The sequence below is a fragment of the Agelaius phoeniceus genome (genome assembly GCF_051311805.1).
Source record: "Agelaius phoeniceus isolate bAgePho1 chromosome W unlocalized genomic scaffold, bAgePho1.hap1 SUPER_W_unloc_2, whole genome shotgun sequence".
Lineage (NCBI taxonomy): Eukaryota > Metazoa > Chordata > Aves > Passeriformes > Icteridae > Agelaius > Agelaius phoeniceus.
The window spans coordinates 2,248,523-2,266,135 of NW_027509867.1; the positions used below are offsets into that span (position 1 = coordinate 2,248,523).

The 17,613-nt window shown below is 50.4% G+C and overlaps 1 protein-coding gene across 1 annotated transcript in view; it reads right to left on the reverse strand.

Annotated features, from left to right (window-relative positions):
• Positions 1-8,471: 8,471 nt before the first annotated feature.
• The window catches only part of LOC143692642 (uncharacterized), a 76,997-nt gene continuing 67,855 nt past the window's right edge, over positions 8,472-17,613 (reverse strand). Inside the window, exon 6 of the mRNA XM_077172891.1 lies at positions 8,472-8,947. Coding sequence (XP_077029006.1) covers positions 8,472-8,947 — 476 coding nt within the window. The remainder of the gene's footprint in view (positions 8,948-17,613) is intronic.

Genomic DNA, 17,613 nt, shown 5'->3' on the forward strand with positions numbered 1-17,613 from the left:
GTTATCATTCTTTTCTTTTCTATTCTTAGCTTAGCTAGTTTCTGAGGAAACCTTTTCTGTAGAGAGCTTTTTGGATAATTGGTTAGCTGAGAAAGGACATTCCGATGTGATACCGATGGATAAGGGTAAGAGAAACAAGCTGGGAACTGAGCAACCGGTGCCCAATTACTGACGAAGGTCACAGTGACCTTCTCTAAAACGGGAAGACGGGGGAGAAAATTGCTTGCCAGAAAATGTAGCTATCCCAAGGTAGAGAAATTAGAAGAATGTACACATAGAAGCAAAATAATTGTTAAGAGATAGAAGTAGGTGTGTTTGATCATAGTGTGCTTTAACCAATAATGAGCTTGGCTTTTGCAATATGTATAAGCTTCATTAACACTAATATAAATATGTGTGGAGTTTCAATAAACTTCGGGATTTGCTATTCATCGCATATGGTGTGTCGCATCTCTCCCGCCGTTACGACAAATGGTGACCCCGGACGCGTTCCTTCGGGACTAGCCACGGTCGGAGGCGTAAAAGTCAAGTGCAGGTCCTTTCGCGGCTGGGGACGGCAAAAAACACCGCTGAAAAAGGAAGGTGTCAAGTGCCCCGGGTGAGCTCAGAGGAGTGCCCGGCTGCTACGTGCTGCCGGACCTGAATAGAGCCGCAAGAAGCGCGCTATCGTCGTTAAAATGGATAAAGACAGGCAAGCAGCATATGATTTATTTACTGACTTTTTACGAGGGCGTCAGATTAGAGGAATAGATTTACAGAAAGAACTTCCTGGGTTGTTAGCTTATGGGTGTGCACAGGGGCTTTTTCGTAATCCACATACAGTGCATGAATTGTCGGAGTGGCGTATATTCGGGGATAAGCTGTGGCACGCAGTCATAGATGACGATAAGACCGCGAAAAAGTGGGGGAAGTTATGGCGAGTCGTTCATGATGAATTGCTATAATACCAGGCAGAGGAAAGAGCTGCCCGGCAGGCCAGTGCAGCTCATGAAAGGAACAGGAGTTATGGGGACTGGTTTGGTTCCCCGCTGCCTCCTGTTACGTCCACAGTCAATCTGCCGCCGGCATCGCCTTCTACCTTAAACGGCAGTTCCCCACCCCCATCGGTGCCTGCCTTACGCAGCATGGCCCCGCCAGCTTCGGCGCCTGTTTTGACGGGCACCCCCTCACTGATTTCGGTTCCTGCCTCAGGTGGCGGTCTGCCGCCGGCACCAGCATCTGCAATAAGTGGCGGCTCCCCGCCAACCCCAGCCCCCGCTCCAGACAACGGCTCCCCGCCGCTACCAGTTCCTCTTTCGGGCAGCAGCCCCCCCCTGCGTGTCCTCCAGCCGTGCCGTCCGCGCCGCCTGTCCCGGTGTTAAGCCCTACACCTCCTCCGCTTAGCGGTTCGACCGTCCCCGGGTCGGACGGTGACCTTGCAAGGGCCGTTGCTCAGCAGCGGAGGGAGGCATGGGCGGCAGTAGCTAAAGAATTTATGGACACGGGGGATGAGGAGGCAAGATCGGCTGCTATGGAAATGGCCTGCCCGGTGATCTATTCTCCCCAGCCGGGGGGAGGGTTTCAAGCCACGATAACTGCCCTGGACTGGAAACTGTTATCGCAGTTACGATCCACAGTTAGTCAATTTGGAGTAACTAGTGAACCCACAAAACAAATGCTGGATTACATCTGGGGCACTCAGGTTTTGCTGCCGGCAGATTGCAGGACGGTAACGCGGCTCATTTTTACTCAACACCAACAGCTTTTATTTAATGCCCATTGGCAGGCGATTTGTCAGCAATGTGTCGCAGTGGTACGGCAACCAGGAGACCCGTTATATGGGGTGACCCTGGAGGAGTTACTGGGGTTCGGGCCGTTTCTTAGAACGGAGGCACAAGCATTGATTGGGCCCGAAAAGTGCAGGGAGGCTATGCGGTTAGCACGTTTAGCTATCGACAGAATTAAGGACCCGGGAGGAATTCCTTCTTACATGGGAATGAAGCAAGGTACGGAGGAGTCTTTCGGAGCTTTTATAGACAGGGTAGCCAGCGCTATTGAACGAGCAGGAGTCCCTGAATTCATGAAAGGGTCCATGCTCAAACAATGCGCACTTCAAAACGGCAATCAGCTTACCAAGAATGTGATAAATACCCTGGGGGCTAATTGGTCTATAGAGGAAGCTTTAGAGCGATTAGCTAATGTCCCGCTGGGATCACAGGCAATGTTAGTAGATGCTATTAAAGAGCTAGGGGCCGGGTTGCAGAAGCAGGCAGAGTCCTCTCAAAACCAAGTACTGGCAGCCCTCGCCCCGCTCCAAGCAGCTGCAATAAATGCTCCACGAGCTCCATCCACTAGCCGATGCAGGTGCTACCGATGTGGTGGAACGGGACATGCGCGACGGGACTGTCCCGCCGTCAGTGTTTGGTGTAGCCGTTGCCGCCTGGACACCCACAATACCGGAATCTGCAGACGCCGCTCGGGAAACGGCAGAGCCAGCGCGCCCGCCAGCCACCGCGCCCAGACACAAATAGCAGCTGTCACCACTTCGGCTCAACCTGCCCCCAGCCCGCAACTGCCGGGAGCCTTGGACTAGACCTCGAAGCAGCAGCAGCCGTGACTTTGATGACTACTCGCCCGGAAAAGGTTCCAACTGGGGTAAAAGGGCCACTCATTATTGACGGCTTACCTATGGGGGCTCTGCTTTTGGGGCGTTCCTCGGCTACGATGATGGGATTATTTGTTTTAGCTGGAGTAATAGATGCTGATTACACAGGAGAGATTTCTATTATGGTGCATACTCTTTTTCCACCGATGCGGATCGAAAAGGGACAAAGGATAGCTCAATTGATTCCTCTGCAGCAGTTGGCTAAGACTGTACCCCCTCGCCAGGCACAGTCCAGAGGAGAGCATGGATTCGGATCCACGGGGGGCCTTGCCCTTTTGACAATGAACTTAAATGAACGGCCAAAGAGCACTGTTATTTTGGACTATCAGGGCGAAAGGCGAACCTTGGAAGGACTGTTAGACACTGGCGCAGACTCCAGCATTGTGAGTCCGGATTTTTGGCCCCACAATTGGCCATTGCAGTCAACTACTATGCCAGTAACCGGAGTTGGAGGCCTGACACTTGCAAGGAAGACACCCATGCTATCTGTGACGGTTGAGGATAAAACTGTACGAGGTGTTTTGTCAGTTGTACCTTTGCCTCCTACTGTGCAGTGTCTAATCGGTCGGGACATTCTGGCTCAGATGGGTGTGGTTTTGACAAATGAGCACCCTTTAGGCTAAGGGCCATTGCATGGACTTTCCCAATCCCATTGACCTGGACCACGAACACTCCGGTATGGGTTAAGCAGTGGCCTTTAAAAAGGGAAAGTCTCGAGCAGGTTCACATGCTGGTATACGAACAATATAAACAAGGACATTTACAGCTGTCAACAAGTCCATGGAACACGCCCATCTTTGTGATTAAGAAGAAGTCGGGAAAGTATCGCTTAATACATGATTTGCGAGCTGTGAATGAACAGATGGAGCCAATGGGAGCCCTACAACCTGGTTTACCTAACCCGGCTATGCTACCAAGGGACTGGCCACTTTTGATTATTGATCTGAAGGACTGCTTTTTTACTATTGCTCTGCATCCTCGAGATACTCGGAGGTTTGCATTCACTTTGCCGTCTTTAAACAGGGGAGAGCCGGACAAGAGATTCAAATGGGTTTCTCTTCCCCAGGGAATGCGGAACAGCGCCACCTTGTGTCAACTTTATGTCGCTGCAGCTTTACAACCCTTACGGCATGCCTGGCCTGACACAATTATTTATCATTATATGGATGACATTCTATTTGCCCAACCAGAACCTTTTGCGCGTCAACAAATTCAGGCAATACATGATGCTCTGAAGCTCCATGGACTGACTGTAGCTCCTGAAAAAATTCAGTTGTCTGCACCGTGGAAATATTTGGGGTGGACACTTACTGATCAAATTGTTACCCCTCAAAAATTGCAATTAAACATCAAATTACATACATTGCATGATGTTCAGAAATTACTGGGGGATCTACAGTGGCTACGCCCCATTGTTGGTATCCCTAATGACCTCTTGGATGAGCTTCGACCTTTACTGAAGGGGACTGATCCGGCACAGCCTGTTCGTATAGCCCCTGAACAGGCTGAGACACTGCAGCAGATATTGGACTGTGTTACACAAGGCAGTGTTCGGAGACGTGATCTCGACCTTCCTATACAGCTGATGGTTTGGTGCGGGCCAAAATTTTTACTGGGTGCACTTACTTAGCATAACGGAAAAACGGGGGAGACATGGGCCTTGGAATGGATATCTCCTCCACTTCAACAACAGAAAACCCTTCTTCAGAAAATTGAAAGTCTAGCTGATCTGCTTAAAAAGGGTCGTGAACGGACAATACAGATTATGGGAAAGGAACCTGATCAGATACGGATACCAATGAAAAAGGATACATTGACATGGTATCTGGCAAACAGTATGGAGTTACAAGACGCCCTGCTGGGAGCCGGTAGCGTGACTGCCACTGATGATATTCCCAACGCACCATTGAATTGGGTAGGACAATGGGGTTGGATTCAATGCCCAAAAAGATCACTGAAGCCCTTATCGGATGCTACAACTGCCTACACTGATGCAGGAAGAAAATCTAAAACTGCTGCAGTGACCTGGCGAGAAAAGGGACAATGGCATCATCACATACTCCGAGCTACTGAGGTGGACACTTTGCAAACGATGGAGCTATTGGCTGTTGTATGGGCCATGATGCATTTCTCTGGACCTCTTAACATTGTAACAGATTCTTTGTATGTTGCAGGAGTGTGTGAGAGAATAGAGGATGCCTCCATAAAAGAGGTTCAAAACAGGAGGTTACACGAGCTGTTTATGCAACTGCAGAGAGCAATTAGGCTAAGAAAGCATTCCTTTTGTGTTATCCATATCAGAAGTCACAAATGGGATATTGGTCTGGGAGAAGGTAACATGCGAGCAGATAAGTTAGTCTCAGTCACACAAGCAACTCCGATTCCCAAACAGACCATAGCCAGAGAGGCACACTCCATGTTCCACCAGAATGCAAAAGGCCTTCATAGAGAATTTCAAATATCTATGGAGGAGGCACGGGCAATAGTCAAAGCCTGTCCTATATGCAGTCATCATAATGGAGGCTGTGGTTTAGGTCTGGGAGTTAACACAAGAGGGCTGAGCACAAATGAGACCTGGCAAATGGATGTCACACATGTGGCAGAGTTTGGGAGGTTGAAGTATGTACATGTTACCATAGACACTTACAGTCATTTTATATGGGCCACAGCGCAGACTGGTGAGAAAGCAGGGCAGGTAGAGAGACATCTCAGCAGTTGTTTTGCAGTAATGGGAGTACCACAGCGCATCAAGACAGATAATGGGCCTGCTTATTGTAGCAAAAGAATAAAGCAATTTCTGCAAATGTGGGGAATAGAGCACATAACCGGCATCCCCAATTCTCCTACAGGACAAGCGATTGTTGAGAGAGCAAATGGTACCTTAAAAAGATATCTGAGTAAATATAAGGATACCAGAGAGCCACAAGAGAGATTGTTAAAGTGCTTGTTTGTTTTGAACCACCTGTGTGTTTTTGGGGAAAACAAGGTTCCTGCTGTGATTCGTCACTATGTACGTGAAGCAGATGGTGTAAAGAAAGATGTGTGGGTGAGATACAGGGATCCCAAGTCAGGACAATGGCAAAGTCCTGCTAAGGTGTTATATTGGGGCCGTGGATATCTTTGTGTTTCTACTCCTACAGGACCTTTGTGGGTACCTGCTAAGTGGACCCGAGCAGCTGTGTTTGATGGAACATCTCGACCGGCTGAGAGAAGGGGATCGTCAGCGGGTGGGGACGAAGCTGCTGATCATCCTTCGACCGATACTTCTCAAACTGAAAGGACACTGTGGTGCTGCCATCGATCGAGCAATTGATCGGTGCAAGTCTCTTGATAACATATTAAGCTTGTATTCGACGCTTTCTGAGTTGGAATTTAAGGGGCCTAGAAATTTAGCTTGTATTAAGTGTCAAGATAGACACTGTACTGCATGGGTACTGCTTTTTTGTGGAGGTTGTCAGGAGACTAAGTGGGTACACCAAACTCGTTTACCTGAGTTGTGGTGTGAACACTGTAAGTTCTATTGGCGGTTTAACTCTTGGCAGAGGGATCTTACATCGTTCACAGGGCTGCCCGGTTTCCAGGGGTTACAATTGTATGAGTCCCCAGAACAGAAGATCCTCGCATGGTTTAGGTGGGAAATACAACATTTAGTCAGACGTATTCTGGGGATATCTCGGTCCTGTATCTTGCAGACTAAGTGTGATAGAAATATTCCTCTGGCACAAGCAAACGTGATAGGTCCTATTTTGGTGGGTCAGGATCCCAATCAAGCGTGGGAGGATTGTCTGAAAAGCTTAAAGGGGCTGAAGCTAAGGAGAAAGAGACATTCTTAAGAGTTTGTGACAGGCTTGATGGCCGAGTGGCCCAAAAGGGTGCCTGAGGAAATCAAGATGGGATGGAAACTTTATGTTGTCGCTTTATTAATTTTTGCTTCTTTTGGGGACAGTGTAGACCATCAGGCATGGGCCCCACCTCAGCCCAAAACTAACATATGGGTCACCCTGGCAAACCTAACTAAACAGGAGACTATTTGCCTGTCGTTGTCTTCTCCTGGCAATCCTTTCACAACTTGCTTGGTTGGATTGCCAGCAGATCCCTGGCCGTGCCCTTTACATGTGCCAACTTGTAAGGTCAGCAATGCTAGGGTGAGTGTGGACAATTGGGATCAATGGATTTCCCGCTTTCCTCTAGCACCACAGGAGCCCCAAGAGTTAGAGTTGTTAGGGTCAGTGATGGCAGATGCATGCATTCACTTTAACCATAGAAGCCTGCTGTCAGTCAAGAACCACTCTAATGTTGTAACTTCCAGCATGGCTGTCTACCGTAATGCATCGGCCTGGTGCAGTTATACAACAAAGAGAGTGTCAGTCTCATCAAATGACCCGATTCAATTGCCAGCAGGATATTTCCTGATATGTGGAGACCGTGCTTGGGCTGGTATCCCATCAATGCTGCGCGGGGGACCATGTACACTTGGATGGCTGTCTCTACTTACACCCAACATGTCCATGATACTGAACATGAGTCATCGCCATCGTAGAGGCAGACGAATGGCTCATGCATTTGCAGCTGACTGCCGGGATGATGTAAAGTTTTGGTCCCCAGCGGCCATAGTTGCAGCATCTTTCTTAACTCCAGGGGTATCAGCAGCAGGTGCTCATGCTATTTTAAATAAGTTAGGATGTTGGCTTGCTAAACAAACAAATGCAACTTCTTTAGCAATTTCCAGTCTTTTGCTTGATGTAGATTCTATTCGCCATGCGACACTTCAAAATAGAGCTGCAGTTGATTTTCTCTTACTTGCACAAGGCCATGGCTGTGATGAATTTGAGGGCATGTGTTGCATGAATCTCTCTGATCATGCACAATCTGTACACTCACAGCTCTCTGAGTTACGGAGGTTAACTGGGAACTTACAGGTGGAATCAGGCCTTGGTATTGATGGATGGCTCAAATCTTTAAACTTAGGATCATGGTTACGTTCAATTATTAAGGTTAGCATTGTAGTAGCTATTGTAGTTTTGTTGTTAGTATTAGTTTTGCCTTGTTTTTGTATATGCTTGCAGAATATGGTGCGAAAGATGATAACTACTGCATTTAATCAAACTATGCTTGTTCAACAGAAAAACAGGGGAGATGTAGAGAGCTTTTTGGAGAATTGGTTAGCTGAGAAAGGACATTCCGATGTGATACCGATGGATAAGGGTAAGAGAAACAAGCTGGGAACTGAGCAACCGGTGCCCAATTACTGATGAAGGTCACAGTGACCTTCTCTAAAACGGGAAGACGGGGGAGAAAATTGCTTGCCAGAAAATGTAGTTATCCCAAGGTAGAGAAATTAGAAGAATGTACACATAGAAGCAAAATAATTGTTAAGAGATAGAAGTAGGTGTGTTTGATCTAAGTGTGCTTTAACCAATAATGAGCTCAGCTTTTGCAATATGTATAAGCTTCATTAACACTAATATAAATATGTGTGGAGTTTCAATAAACTTCGGTATTTGCTATTCATCGCATATGGTGTGTCGCATCTCTCCCGCCGCTACGACAGACACCCTTCTCCTCAGGGAGAGAGAGAGTCCCTTTCCTGGCCCTGGCAATGGCCTGAGGTGGGAGTGAATGTAATGAAAGGGCCATGGCCAGACCATCATGTTCTTCAATCCCACATCATGTCACAGGGCAGGAAAAGGGACAGGTGTCTTCCCAGCATGGATCACGGGCAAAACGGATCCCCAGGACTCTTCCCAACGTGGGTCCTCTAAAGGGGGATGAAGCTGGAGTGGTGCATGAAGCTCTTCCTGCAGCTGGGGCATTTGCAGGGCTTTCCTTACTGGTGCCTCCATTGGTGTTTTGTCAAGTGAGAGCTGCTGGTGAAGCTCTTCCCACACTGGGGACACTCGTAGGGCCTCTCCCCAGTGTGGATGCGCTGGTGCCTGATGAGGTGGGCTTTCTGCTTGAAGCCCTTCCCACAGTCAGGGCAGCTCTGCCTCTCATCGGTGTGAATTCGCTGGTGGCAGAGGAGACTGGAGCTGGTGTGAAACCTCTTCTGACACTGGGGACACTCATAGGGCCTCTCCCCAGTGTGGATGCGTTGGTGGGTGATGAGGGCAGAGCTGCAGCTGAAGCCCTTCCCACACTCCCCACACTCATAGGGCCATTCGCCGGTGTGGATCATCTGGTGGCTGATCAGGGTGCTGCTCTGCCTGAAGCTCTTCCCACACTCCAAGCACTTGTGGGGCTTTTTCCCATCATGAAGCTGCTCATGGGCCACCAGCTCCGAGCTCTGGCTGAAGCTCTGTCCACCTTCCTGGCTCAGGGTGGGTCTTTCCTCCTCAGAGCCCCCTGGGCTGGGTCTGGAGCCCCTCCTCCTGTGGGATCTCTGGGGCTTTTCCTCTACATTGGAATTCTGCACTGTGGAGCCACTCAAAATGGCCTCTTCCATGAGGTTCTGCTTTGGGGATTTGTCCTCCCTGGTCTCCATCCTCAGCTTCTTCCCTGGGGGAGGAAGGACAAGGAGAGGATGGGATTTGCCTCCGTGCCAGAGGGAAGGGGAAGGAGATCCCCCCAGTGCATCTCCAGCAGGATGGGGTTGGCAGCAGGGTTGTCCTGCAGCCAGGGGCTGTGCTGGGCTGGGAGATGGAGCAGGAGAGAGGGGGAAAGGGGCACTGACTTTCTCCTCACCTGCCTGGCTGTCCCAGGGCATTGTGTCAGTTTGAAAAGACAGGTGTCTGCTAAGGAAGGCAGGAGACTCCCTTGAAATGGAAAATGTTAATCCCTTCACTTGGAATTATAATTTTCAAAACAAGGGGCTGTCAAGCAAAGTCTATGGGAATAGGAATAACAGTTCTTCAGAAGGAAAATTAAAAATAAAAATGCAGTAGTACTAAAAACTACTTACGGAGTAAGAATACGACCTGACACCCTGTGGGTCAGAGTGTTGGTAGCACTCCTGTTAAATGGTGGCTGCAGTGCTCCTGCAGGGACAGGTGTGGTTCTGTTGGAGCAGTGATCCTGTAGAAAGGTGGAGTTTTCCTCTGAAGGTCCAGTTGTGGCGTCGATCGGCCTGGTCTTCTTCTGGGATCCAGTGGAGCTGAAAGCTGCTCTTCTGGGAATCTTGTGGGAGAAGGCTGACTCTGTTGTTCACATTCTCAGATTATATCCCGGTAGGAATGCTTGGCTCCTCCCTCTGGGCAGATCTTCTCACAATGGGATGATGGAATTTTTATCAGTGACACTCAATGGCCCATTAACAGAAGATATCTCCCTGGAGGGAGGATTCATGTGGAAGAGATAAAGTAAACTGCTCAATTAACAGATGATAATTGCCCCATCTTTAACAGAGGGTAATTGAATACACACCCAGCTAAACCTGAGACACTGTTCCAGCCTTGGAAAGCAGGATTTGGTACCAGGATTCTTTAGGGAATGCAACCCTGATTGAAGGCAGAGATAGAATCTCCAGAGCCTGCAGCCAGAAATGGACAGTTGTGTGATACTCATTTCAACATCTTCTCTTTCGGAATTATTTACTAATGATTATTTGCTATGCCTATCTAATACTTTGGTAATTTTTTGCAAATTTGCATTATCTAAATTACACTGTTCCTTAAGTTAAGTTGGTGTCTGTGTCTTTGGTGCGGGCCCTGCCCACTGGCGAAACAGGGCCCAATCCTGCCTAAGTGTTACCTGGGGAGACAAAACCCTCACTGCAAATGTGCCCCCTTCCTCCTTGTTCCCCACACTTCATACACTGATCATGATGTCCTATGGTCTGGGCTATCCCTGGGGTCAGCTGGGGTCTCCTGTCCTGGCTGTGTCCCCTCCCAACCTCCCTCACACCCTCAGCCCCTCCCCAGCGTGGCCGAATGAGGGGCAGGACAGGCCTTGGCTCAGTGCGAGCTCAGCAAGAACAAAACCATCTCTGCGTGCTCAGCCCTGTGCTCAGCCCCCGGGCCCGGCATTTCCTCCACTGCCACCCCGGAGCCCCCTTTCCCACCCCTCTGCCCCACGGCCGCCGCAGCACCGGCTGACAATAGAAGCAATTCTGGGGCAATTCCAAGTTTCCTTGGTTCCTGCACAGCTCCAGCTCAGCTGCTGGCAGGTTACAATTAAAGAAAAGTGCAAATTTGGCCCAATACAGATATTATTAAAAGGAAGGGAAAGCTCTGTGTAGCTGTCACAAAGGTGACAGGGATGAAGAGAATAATGATTCTCACATTTGGAAAAAACCCAAGCCTGGGAATTCAGTAATTATTTGGGAATTTAGCTACTTGAGCTGGCATTCTTGTGGGACTTTTAGCAGCCTTGTGTTCCTAACCATGTGGTGAATGAACCTTGTCAGTCTTGCTGGTATTATTTTCTCCATTTCCTCCAGTGATTTTACCAAACTTTTCAAGTAGGGACAACAAAGTATTTTCTTTACACTCCAGTCCCACAACAGCCATTTTCCTCATCAGTTCTCCCATAGGTCGCTCAGACGAAGCTGCATCCAAGTTTCCAAGAGTTCCTCCAGAGAGACCCACAACCTCCTCAGAGGAAGGAACCATGCTGTTGTCAAAGGCAACTGGGGTCAAAGAACAGTGCCCTGAACTCACTGTGCCAAAATAATTTTGCAATCTGGTTAAGAAAATATTAGAGAGATGCCATTTGCCCTGGAGCAGGGCAAGTGTGACATTGTCCCCTGTGTGTGTGTGGCCTTCCCAGGCTGGGGGTTTTACACCTGAGCCAGTTTGGGTAAGGGGGGTGGTGTTCACCCCCTGAGCAGGGATTCCCCCACTGTTTCAGGCTGCAATGTAGGTTGGAACCAAATGCATGTTTTCAATGCCCATCTTCATCAACTGCTATAAACAGGTGGGGCAGTGTTCTTGATCTCTTCCATGACTCAGCCCTGATCACGCCCTCCAGGGGAGATATCTTCTGGGAATGGGCCATTGAGTGTCACTGCAGGACTGATCAAATTCCATCCTCCCATTGTGGGATGCTCCGCCCAGGGGGAGGATCCAAGCATTCCTACCTGCATATAAGCTGAGCCTTGCAACACCGGAGCAGCTTGCCTACTGGATTCCCAGAGGACAAGAGCTCCAGAACCACCACTGGACCTTCAGAGGAAGACCAGACCCTTCTACAGGATCACTGCTTGGACAGAATCACGTTCATCACTCCCACAGGACTGCAGCCACCATTTAATGGGACTGCTGCCACCACCCTGAGCAGCAACAGGGTGTCAGGTTATATCCAGACTCTGTCAGTTTAAGGCAGTGTTTCTGTATCATTGCCTTGATTGTAATTTTCTTATTAAATTCAAATTGTGACTTAGACTAACCCCCATGTTTGCCTTCAATCCTGTACAAAAGACAATGTACTCACCCCTTGTTTGGTTCCCAAAAGAGAATTTTCCATTCCCAAACCTTGACTGGATGGAGGAGGAGGATCTGAGGAAGAGGAAGAAGGAGCCCTGGGGTACCCGGGCAGGTGAGGAGGAAGTCAGTGCCCCTTTCCCCCTCTCTCCTGCTCCATCTCCCAGCCCAGCACAGCCCCTGGCTGCAGGACAACCCTGCTGCCAACCCCGTCCTGCTGGGGATGCACTGGGGGATCTCCTTCCCCTTCCCTCTGGCATGGAGGCAAATCCCATCCTCTCCTTGTCCTTCCTCCCCCAGGGAAGAAGCTGAGGATGGAGACCAGGGAGGACAAATCCGCACAGCAGAACCTCATGGAAGAGGCCATTTTGAGTGACTCAAGGGCACAGGAATCTAACAGGGAGGAAAATCCCCAGAGATCCCACAGGAGGAGGGGCTCCAAACCCAGCCCAGTGTGCTCTGAGGAGGAAAGACCCACCCTGAGCCAGGAAGGTGGACAGAGCTTCAGCCAGAGCTCAGAGCTGGTGGTCCATGGGCAGCTTCATGATGGGGAGAAGGCCCACAAGTGCTTGGAGTGTGGGAAGAGCTTCAGGCAGAGCAGCACCCTGATCAGCCACCAGATGATCCACACTGGGGAATGGCCCTACGAGTGTGGGGAGTGTGGGAAGGGCTTCAGCTGCAGCTCAGAGCTCATCAGGCACCAACACATCCACACTGGGGAGAGGCCCTATGAGTGCTCCACCTGTGGGAAGAGGTTTCAGACCAGCTCCAGTCTCCTCCGCCACCAGCAGATTCACACTGGGGAGAAGCCATTTTGCTACCCTGACTGTGGGGAGGGCTTAAAGCACAAATCCCACCTCATCAGGCACTGGCACATCCACACTGGGGAGAGACCCTACGAGTGCACCCAGTGTGGGATGAGCTTCACCTGGAGCTCTGCCTTGAAACAACACCCATGGAGGCACCGGTAAGGGAAGCCCTGCAAATGCCCCAGCTGCAGGAGGAGCTTCGTGCACTGCTCCAGCTTCATCCCCCATGAGAAAAACATGTTGGGTAGAGCCCGGGTGATCCATGTTCCCCATGATCCATGCTGGGAAGACACCTGTCCGTCTTCCTTCCCCTGTCAATGACATGGTGTAGAACTGAAGAACATAATGGTCTGGCCATGGCTGTGTCATTACATTCACTCCCACCTCAGGTCATTGCCAGGGGCAGGAAACCAATCTCTCTCTCTCTCTCCCTCCATGAGGAGAAGGGTGTCCTTTCCAGGTGGGGGAAATATGTTGCTGGGAAGAGACAGGCAGTTGTGTTGGAATTTTCCCTGTAAATAGTTTGATTTATCCCTTCTGTTATCAATATTGTTTCTGTTCCTGTTTTTTCCTTATCTGGTTGCTGTACCCAATAAATTGTTCTTATCCCAGTCCGGGATCTTTGCCTTTTGTGCTTTCCATGGGAGGCGGGAGGGCAGCGAGGGCAGCGCGGTTTTAGCGGCAGCAGGAAATTGGGGAATCCCATTCCTGAAGCCCGGCCCGTGGAAACCGAGCATCCCAGCTGGTGGCAGCCCTGGTGGCCATGGCAGCAGCCTTGGGAGCGGGTCCCTGGCTGGGGCTGTGGGAACCTCTTCCCTCTGGTGCCCAGGGACAGGAGTGGAGGGAGCGGCTGCAGCTGAGTCGGGGCAGGCTCAGCTTGGATGTCAGGAAAAGGTTTTTGGCCAGAGGCTGCTGGGGCCCTGGCCAGGCTCCCCAGGGCAGGGTCCCAGCTCCAGGGCTCTCTGAGCTGCAGCAGCGTTTGGCCAGCGCTGCCAGGCCCAGGCTGGCATTGTTGGGGTGTCCTGTGCAGGACCAGCAGTTGGACTGGAGGATCCTGATGGGTCCCTCCCAGCTCAGCCAATTCTGTGCTTCTGGGATCCCATCAGCCTGGAAATGGGGCTGCCAATGGTTGCCATGGCAACGGGCTCTGGCTGCAGGCCTGAGCTGGTGTCCATGGCAACCTCCCCTGGCATGGGGTCTCCATGGAGCTGCCAAGGGACTGAGCATAGCAACAGGGGCCTGGTGATGGTTCCCATGGAAACTGACCATAGCAACAGGGGGCTGGTGATGGTTGCCCTAGATATTGACCATAGCAACAGGGGCCTGGTGAGGGTTGCCATGGAAACTGACTATAGAAACGGGCTGGTGATGGTTGCCTGCTAAGGATCAGATTTGTCACAGTCCCTCAGAGGGGTTCCATGGGGACTTCCCAAGAGTCTCCAGGCTGTTCCAGAGCTGGAATGTCACAGGCAGAGACAGGGGCTCCATGGAGACCTCCCAGGGCTCTCTGGGGATGGTAAAGAGCCCTGTGGTCAGAGGCAGTCACAGCCATTCCATGGTGACATCCCAGGGCACCTTGGGCTGCAAAGGCACCCATCTGTCACAGGCACTCACGGGGGCTCCACGGTGACATCCCAGGAGTGCCCAGGCTGCCAAAGAGCCGGGATGTCCCAGACACTCACAGGGGTTCCTGTCATGGGCACAGTGGGAGCTTCAGGTAAAGTTTATTAGAGAAGCTCCTGTTGGGTCACGAGGTGCAGACAGGATCCCCAATAGCCCCCACAGATCCCCAAATGTCACCACTGAATCAGAGATGACACAGACTCAGATCAGAAGGCTAAGGGCTAAAAGTCACCTGTTTTTTCAATCCTCTTCTTTTATATCTTGGTTTGCTATGGTTGGACCTCATTGGTCATTTAATCAACACATTTCACATGATTGGCCAATTAAGACAACACCCTTCAGTGAACAACTTTATGGAAGAAAGCCAACTTATTACAAACATTGTCAGCGCACCAGTCATTGAGGTTTGTTTTATGTTGGGCCTTTCTGGGGGCTCCCTGGATGGGGGAAACCCTCTGTAGCAGTTCTGTGCCAGGTAAAAGGACACACATGGAACTTTATTGGTCTTCAGCTTCTTGTTAATGGTTATCTTATCTAAAGTTTTGCATTTCTGTCCACACCAAGCTCAGCACATTGGAAAAACTCCTCAAAATGGCCCCAAAATGTACAGTTTCAAGGTCTGTAAAAGTTGTCTCATCCAATTAACTCTTAAAATGGACATTATTTCTACTTATCTACTAGTAACTCATCCCTTGACTGTCCACATAACCTCTGCACTGTGCTTTCCTTGACCAGTGACCCTTTGCCACAAACACTGCAGGAAAAGGAGTAGATGAAGAAGACAGGGACTACACCCAAATTCCTCCATCTTGCTTCCTATCTACACCATACTAAAAATCCCAAAACCTAAATTTCTCACCCTAGTGAAATACAATACTACCCTCTGATCTATTTCACACTTTGGTAAATTCTAATCTGTCTCAAAGTCCTGGAAGTCCTCTCCATGGGTGAAGGTTAAAGGCAGTGTTTCTCTGGGGGACAGGATGCCTGAGAGCAGACAGAGAAATATTCCCTGTGCCCTGGATTCCCACACATTTAACCTAAAAAACTTTAACCTTTAAGATTTTAAGTTACCCAGAAATGTTCCAGGTAAGTAGGATTAGAAGGAGAAGAAACAGAGACCAACAGAAAGACAGAAGATCCATAGAAAGACACACACATGGGCACCAACTGCTGGGGTTCCAGCATCACCAACAGAGGAACCCTAGGAGAAAACAGGATCCAGACCCTGGGCTGGCCTCGTGCTCCGGCTTTTAACCCCCTGGGACTTCATGGCCCCGCCCCTGGGGTGGGACTGCCAGTTGCTCGTCCAATCAGAGCCAGGGTAGCACCAGCTGCTGGTGTGTGATTGATTGATTGACAGCTGGGCCAATCAGAGCTGGGTTAGCACCGCCCCTGCTGTGTGATTGGCAGCTCTGCCAGGCCAGGGCTGGGGGCGGGGCTCTGTCCCACCACAAGCCAAGGCCTGACCCGGCCCTGGCCCCACACGGGCATTCCGAGCATCCCAAGGTGTCTCGGGACATGGATCTCATCCAGCCTCTGACAGCGACCACGGTGACACTACGGAACCTCATGGAGCTGTGGCTCTGTTGTGACAATGCAGGTCCAAGGACACCACGGAACCTCATGGAATCAAGGAGACCGTTGTGCAACTCAGGGGCCCTATGGAAGCAAGGGTCAATGATCAAACATTGGGGCCCATAGAAACAAGGAGCCATTGTGACACAGCGGGGCCACATGGAGCCATGGGAACCCTGTGACTCTGTTGGGTCTCATGAAACCAAGAAGCCATTGTGACATTGCCAGAGCTCATGGAATCAAGGAGACCATTGTGACAGTGTTAGGACCCATGAAGTCAATGGAACATGGAACAGGTCTGCCTGGTTTGGCCTCCTGAGGGCTGTCTGACAGGTCCCACTGAATTAGACATGCCAAGGGCCACTCCCATCTGACCATGAAGCACTGGGGCTCTGTGCTTTTATTCCTATGGGAAAGAACTGTCTTTCTTGTCTAAGCTCACATGGCTGAAATTAGGATTCCACCTCTAAAATTCCGTATATTCAAGGGTTACTCTCCAAAACAATCTACCAATACAGTCAAGTCTGGCCAGCCTTGGCCTCTGGTGACTGCCTCTCATCTGATCTTGCACCACTGGGGCTCACTTGTTTCCTTACTATGGAGACCATTGTGACACTGCGGGGCATTGTGGAGCCAAAGGGCTATGGTGACACTGGTGGAACTTGTGGAACCAAAGGGATCATTGTGACACTGTGAGTACCATGGATCCAAGGGGCCACCGTGACACTGTGGAGTCTTGAGGAACCGTGGAGACCATTGGGAAGCTTTGGGGTCTTCTGAAATGCAGAGGACATTGTGACCCTGCAGGGTACCATGGATCCAAGGGGCCACTGTGACACTGTGGGGCCTCGTGGAACCAAGGACATCACTGTGGCTCTGCTGGGCCGCATGGTCCCAAGGGGCCAGTGTGAAGCAGCAGGGCTTTGTGGAACCCAGAGGCCATTGCTGCATTTCAGGGCCTCGTGGAGCCAAAGGGCCACTGTGATCCTGCAGGGCACCGTGGATCCATGGAGAGCATTGTGGCATTGCAAGGCCCCATGGAATCATGGAGACCCTTGTGACACTGTGGGCCCCATGGAAGGAAGGGACCATTGTGACACTATGGGAACTTGTGGAACCAAGGGAATCATTGTTGCACTACTGGGCCCCAATGGAACCAAGGGGCCATTGGACACAGCCAGGCTTCATGGAACCAATAGACCATCAGGACACTGTGGGGCCTTGTGGAACCATGGAGACCATTAGGATCCTTAAGGACTTGTGTAATCAAGGGGCCATTATGACACCTGAGGGCCTCATGGAAGCCAGAGAACCATTGTGACACTGCAGGGCCCTGTGGAACCAAGGGAACATGAAACAGGTGTGGCTGCCTTGGCCTCCCAGGGCTCACCTGACAGGTCTGGCTGACCTTGGAATGTGGAAGGCCACTCCCATCTGCCCCTGAAACAGTGGGGCTCTGGGCTTTCCTTTGTATGGAAAAGAACTGTCCATTTTTTCCAGGCATCCATGGTCAAAATTAGGATTCCACCTCCAAATTTCTGTGTATCCAAGGATTGATGCCAGACAAAAGTTGCCAGGACAGACAAGTCTGGCTGGTCTTTGA